At 50.3% G+C, this 6335-nt stretch overlaps 1 protein-coding gene across 1 annotated transcript; it reads left to right on the top strand.

Moving 5' to 3' along the window:
• The first annotated feature begins 2056 nt into the window (after positions 1-2056).
• Positions 2057-4017, top strand: LOC128069623 (melanoma-associated antigen B2-like). Its single transcript, XM_052662745.1, has 4 exons — positions 2057-3181; positions 3229-3344; positions 3456-3632; positions 3936-4017. Exons 1-4 carry the CDS (start codon positions 2057-2059, stop codon positions 4015-4017), a joined length of 1500 nt encoding a protein of 499 aa, XP_052518705.1.
• Positions 4018-6335: the final 2318 nt, after the last annotated feature.

Here is a 6335-nt window from a genome sequence, read left to right as displayed (position 1 = left end):
GACCAACTGTAGTGCCCCCTGGTGTCCACTGGAGCTGGTTTTGGGGAAGTGGGAGCCTTGCTCTAATGGAATAGACCCAGGTCAACAAAGGGACCTAGTCCCCAACAGTATTAATGGCTGTGACGCTGAGTGAGGATGGGGGCTCCTCCCATAAGAAATGGAGCCACATAAAGCGCCAGTCCTATTTTCAGGACTGGGAGAATCAGGCGTTTTGACATGACACTTTCCGGGACATCTCAGGGAAGTGAGAGACCAGGTCAGTGGGGGCAGCCTCAAGTTGGCAAGGGAGGGTTTGCAGTTTCCTGGTGGATGGTGAGAACGTTGGGGGCTGTGGATGTTCCACACCACGTCATTCGGACCACATCTCCCTGTCTTCGTCCCTGGGAGACCTCAAGGATACATGTCGATTCCTACTGTGGGCTAATGGGGACTTCAGGGTCTTGGTCTAATGGAGTGGTCAGCAGAGGGAGAAATCTTCCACCCTGTCATGAGTCAAATGTAGGCCTTGGTTGCTTCTGTGTCCTGGCCATGGTAAAGACTGCTGCAGTGAACATGAGTACAGGTGTCTGTTTCCATTAGCGTTTCCTCAGGATATATGCCCAGTAGTGGCATTGTTTGCTCACGTGATAGTTTTATTCCTAGTTTTTTTTTATGCAGAGTGAATTAAGTCTGAAAGAGGAAAGCCGATATCATGTATTAATGCATATATATGGAATCCAGAAAGATGGTACTGATGAACCTATTTGCAGGGCAGCCTGGAGATGCAGGCCTAGAGAACACACTCGTGGACACAGTGGGGGAAGGAGAGGGAGGGGCAGATTGAGAGAGTAACGTTGAAAAGGTCCATATAACCATATGGAAAATAGATAACCAGTGGGAATTGGTTTTATGACCAGGGAGCTTAAAGCCAGTGTTCTGTGATAACTTAAGAGGGGTGTGACGTGGAGGGAGTTTCAAGATGGAGGAGACATAAGATAAACCTATGGTTGATTCATATTGATGTGTGGCAGAAACTGGTACAATATTATAAATTCATTTTGTAATATTGTAAAAAATAAATTTATTTCCAAAAAGACATATAGGAGAAAACAGAAACAAAAGAATATATTAGACTAAAACATTTAGAATATTTAGACCTTGAATTGGGATCTTGTGAGGGTCCACGGGGACATCAACCTGCCTGCACCAGATTTTGTTCTCAGGAGACCGTGTTTGGTAAGATAAGGTCGTCTTCACTTCCTGCTTTTGGGACACGGAGTGACTGGCTTTTACTATCAAGCAGTCATCGCTTCAGGGGAAAGTTGAGCTTCTCTACCAGGAGCTCAATAGGAACCTGAGTGAGTACTCAGTGCACCCATCCCAGCCCTCGGATTTCAGCCCAGGAAATCTCAGGGAAGGGCTGTGAGTCTCAGCACCTTCTTTACTGTTTTATACGAACTCTATGGGAGGGGAAATACCTAGTCTGAAGGTGCGGACAGCAGCCTGCAAATGGATAATGGTGCCCAACATTTTAAGGAGCCAAGGTAAGGACCTTGCATGATGATCCCAATGAACTCAGGATAGAAAAGACCCTAATGAGCTCTCAGCACTGGTTGTCTATCTCCTGGCAGGGAGGTGGACTGAGGCATCCCTTCACTTACCTCTGGATCATGGGGATGTCTAAAGTGTCGGCATCAGTGTAGCAGAGGGAAGAGTGCCAAGGTTCCACCAGGACTTGACGTGATAACACTGAAGTAGAACTTAGAGAACCCCACTGCTGGCACCTGCTGGCACCTGAGTGAATCCAAAGCAGGGCTGAGAGGTCGCAGAGGAAAAGTAAGGCTTCTATTCTTCCTCTGTGGGATTGTGTGGGGAAAGGCTGAGCAGGACAACAGGAGCCTTGTGGGTTCCTAGGGCAGTGTCCTCAAGGACACCTGCAGAGGCGGCCTTTGATTAAGCCAATGCGGAATCTCCCTGTTTTAAGGTGCTCATGTCACCTCATTCTCCATCCTCCAGGTGCCCACACCTCCTGTCTATTGGCCCAGACTCGTGCCTGCGCTCCCTGACCAGAGCCATCATGCCTCGTGGGCAGAAGAGTAAGCACCATGCTCGTGAGAAACGTCGCCAGGCCCGGGCTGAGACCCAGGGTCTTCATGATCAGGCTACCACATCTGGGGGAGAAGAGACCACCTCCTCCTCCCCTCCTGATACAGAGAGCGGTCCCTCAAGCTCGTCTGCTGCTGGCATCTCCAAGGGGCCTCAGGGAGCCCAGGGCACCACCAGTGCTGCTGCAGGTGCTGTACGCAAAAGATCTGGTGTCGGGCGCGCAGCACGCTCGAGATCTGGTGTAGGTGCCGAGGGCCAAGTTCAGGAAGGGGAAAATTCCTCCCAGGCCTCAGCTGCTGCTGGGAGCTCTCATACAGATCTTCTGACCTGGAAGGCAGAGGTGTTGGTACAGTACATGCTGTGTAAGTATATGATGAGGGCGCTCATTAAGAGGTCTGAAATGCTGAAGGCAGTCACTAGAAGGTACAGGGAGCAATTCCCTGAGATCCTTAGCAGGGCCTCTGAGCGCATGGAGCTGGTGTTTGGCCTGGTGCTGAAGGAAGTCAGGCCCAACAGTCACTGCTATACCCTGGTGAGCAACCTAGATCTCAGCGACAGTGAGTCTATGAGAGGTGACTGGGGGCTGCCGAAGAATGGTCTTCTGATGCCTCTGCTGGGTGTCATCTACCTGAATGGCAACCACGCCCCTGAGGAGAAGATCTGGAAGTTCCTGAATATGCTGGGCATCTATGATGGAAGAAGTCACTTCATCTTTGGAGAGCCCAGGAAGCTCATCACAGAAGATCTGGTGCGGGAAGGGTATCTTGAGTACCGCCAGGTGCCCGGCAGCGATCCCCCTCGCTATGAGTTCCTGTGGGGTCCTAAATTGCTCACAGAAATCAGCAAAACGAAAGTCTTGCAGTTTTTGGCCAAGGTCAAGGACTCAGGTCATACAGCCTTCCTGTCACAATATGAGGAGGCTTGGAGAGAGGAGGTAGAGAGCACCGGAGACAGAGGTGCAGCCAGGGCTGGCCCTTCTGCCTCACTCAGGCCTGGCACTGTACCCTCAGCCGCTGCTGGGCCTTCTGCTTCAGCCCGGCCTCGCAGATCTACCTCAGCCGCTGCTGGCCCTTCTGCTTCAGCCCGGCCTGGCACTGTACCCTCAGCCGCTGCTGGCCCTTCTGCTTCAGCCCGGCCTCGCAGTTCTACCTCAGCCGCTGCTGGCCCTTCTGCTTCAGCCCGGCCTGGCACTGTACCCTCAGCCGCTGCTGGGCCTTCTGCTTCAGCCCGGCCTCGCAGTTCTACCTCAGCCGCTGCTGGCCCTTCTGCTTCAGCCCAGCCTGGCACTGTATCCTCAGCCGCTGCTGGCCCTTCTGCTTCAGCCCAGCCTGGCACTGTACCCTCAGCCGCTGCTGGCCCTTCTGCTTCAGCCTGGCCTGGCACTGTACCCTCAGCCGCTGCTGGGCCTTCTGCTTCAGCCCGGCCTCGCAGTTCTACCTCAGCCGCTGCTGGCCCTTCTGCTTCAGCCCAGCCTGGCACTGTACCCTCAGCCGCTGCTGGGCCTTCTGCTTCAGCCCGGCCTCGCAGTTCTACCTCAGCCGCTGCTGGCCCTTCTGCTTCAGCCCAGCCTGGCACTGTATCCTCAGCCGCTGCTGGCCCTTCTGCTTCAGCCCAGCCTGGCACTGTACCCTCAGCCGCTGCTGGCCCTTCTGCTTCAGCCCGGCCTCGCAGTTCTACCTCAGCCGCTGCTGGCCCTTCTGCTTCAGCCCAGCCTGGCACTGTATCCTCAGCCGCTGCTGGCCCTTCTGCTTCAGCCCAGCCTGGCACTGTACCCTCAGCCGCTGCTGGCCCTTCTGCTTCAGCCCGGCCTCGTAGTTCTACCTCAGCCCCTGCTGGCCCTTCTGCTTCAGCCCGGCCTCGCAGTTCTACCTCAGCCGCTGCTGGCCCTTCTGCTTCAGCCCGGCCTGGCACTGTACCCTCAGCCGCTGCTAGGCCTTCTGCTTCGGCCACTGCGCGCCCCAGGGCCAAATCCAGCCGCTCATCTCGCCCTTAGTGTGGTCTGAAGCCCATTGTTCACTTTGTCGGTGGAGAAGCCTGTCAATCTGTGTTCCTGATATGCATCAATAAATTGTTGACTTTATTTCCCCCAGTTTTCAGTTCTTAAAATATTTCAACAGAAAGGCCATTTAGATTCATGATGTAAGTATGTGAATAACATGGGTCACACACAGTTTGCTGTTTGTCAAATTAAGGAGCAAAAATTTTGTTTTCTCAAATAAATATTGGAAATCCTCACATCACCTTTGTGATCCAGGGTGAGAATAACATCAGTTAAGGATAAGAGTGTCCTTAGAAATGCAGAAAACACCACACTAATAGAGGCTCAGAACATTAATACATTGTGAGGGAGATAGCTGAAATTCCTACAGTTTTTGGCTTGCTTTACTCTCTGGTTAGTCTCCCTCTTTGGAAATGTAAAAGAGACATACCTGCCTCTGCTTATGCTTTATGGTTTTCAAGAATGTTTGAGAATATAAATTACAGCAAATGATTTATTCGGGGCTCTTTTACACAACCATTGAGAATCTGCTCTTCAGAAGTCTTCATGCTTGTACTGGTGATGTTTAGTCAAAAGAAGTCCTAGCCTCTGTGCATTGATGATAGTTTCTCAGAGATGCTGTCATTCTATGGAAGAGGCTGAGATACTCTCTACTTCACGAAGAACAAGAAAGAAGCAGGGTAAAGAGGGGTCAGAGGGAACATATTACTTTGGTTTCATTGCTTAGCTGAATTTTGGCTGATTTGGGAGGTTAGGTCTTGTCTTTTCCCACTTGGAACGCTTCATAGTTTCTGACATCTGATAGATTGAAAAAAAAAATCCAGCTGATGTAATATCTGAGGTCAAGATAATCATACTAATAACTGCTGTTGCTCCTAATGTCTCAATAGAGACAGGCGCCATGACAGAAGCTTTCCATAAATACCTATATTCCAGCAATCTGACAAGAAAGGGCTTATCAAACTTCCTTCACAGTGGAGAGCCCAAGGCTCATAAAGTTTGGTTTTGTGCTTAAATACGTAAGGCTGGTAAATGACAGCAGGCAATAGACTCCTGCTCTGAACTACTTTGGCACACATACTGTTGTTCTCCCCCCCAACCTGAGACATACCCTTGTCTTTTTTTTTTTTTAACAAGCACTTTTAGCATTTGACATTTCTTTGTTTCTTTTTATTTATTTATTTATTTATTGATCTGTGCTGGATATTAGTTGCTGGTCTAGTTCCCTGACCAGTGATCAAACCGGGGGCCCCTGCATTGGGAGCCTGGAGTCCTAGCCATTGGACCACCAGGAAAGTCCCCACCCTGTATCTTTTATTTCAGTGCTTTTCTCAGGACTCCATAATTTGTCCTAGGTGATAGAAAAGATTGCCCTTGTGCTCAAGCTCCTGGATCAAAATGTGTAGCCAGTGCAGTAAGAATGCCAGGTATCCTTAACCAACGATATGTATCGCTTACTCACTACTCATAGATAAGTGAAAAAAACAATATTCAGGGACAGTATAAGCGTGTACACTGGCCATGTTAGATAACCTCTGAAGACCAGGGAGTCTCCATGTCATCCTTACAGTCTCTTCCCTGTAGAAAGTAAACCTGTCAGAACAGAAATGACGTGAGAATCTTCACGTGGCTGAGGAGATAGATTGATCTACTTCTTTCTCTCTAAAGGACTACCACCTGTCTTGGGACTCCTGCCTTGGACTATAGCTTCTCCATCTCCCATCACTCCTGGGACAGGGGCCCATTCTCTGTAGCACTGCAGAGCAAACATAGCTGAAGAGTTTGTAGAGATGTGGAATTTCCCCAAAGGCCTTTAATCCAAGACACACAAAGCAAGACCCCCAGGTAGGAGGGTTGAGGAGAGCAAGACGCAAGAATATGGGGGATGGTGGTGACTGGGACAGGACTCCCTTCTGATCTCAGACACAGAGGAATTCAGAACTGTTAGGCTTAGCCTATTAGCATAGCCTCACTTATTCTTCAGGCTTCTCGGAGACCTAAGAAACTTGGTCTCGGCGCAGAGTTCTGAGGTTGGTAGGGAGAATCAGTCTCTCAGAAATGATGGTGATTAACCTGAATGAGCGTGATGGAAAGACCCATCCAGAACAGTAGGATCCTTAAGATGCGTCCTCATTGGCAAGCCCATGAAGTCCAGAACTATCTGGGCTGCTGTGCTTAACACTTTCAACTCAGGTCCTGGGAAGGTGGGGACATTGGGAATCTGCAGAGAATAGAGCCCCAGGAAGGGTGC

This window comes from Budorcas taxicolor, chromosome X (genome assembly GCF_023091745.1).
Source record: "Budorcas taxicolor isolate Tak-1 chromosome X, Takin1.1, whole genome shotgun sequence".
Classification (NCBI taxonomy): Eukaryota; Metazoa; Chordata; class Mammalia; order Artiodactyla; family Bovidae; genus Budorcas; species Budorcas taxicolor.
This window is presented reverse-complemented; position numbering and strand designations above follow the sequence as displayed.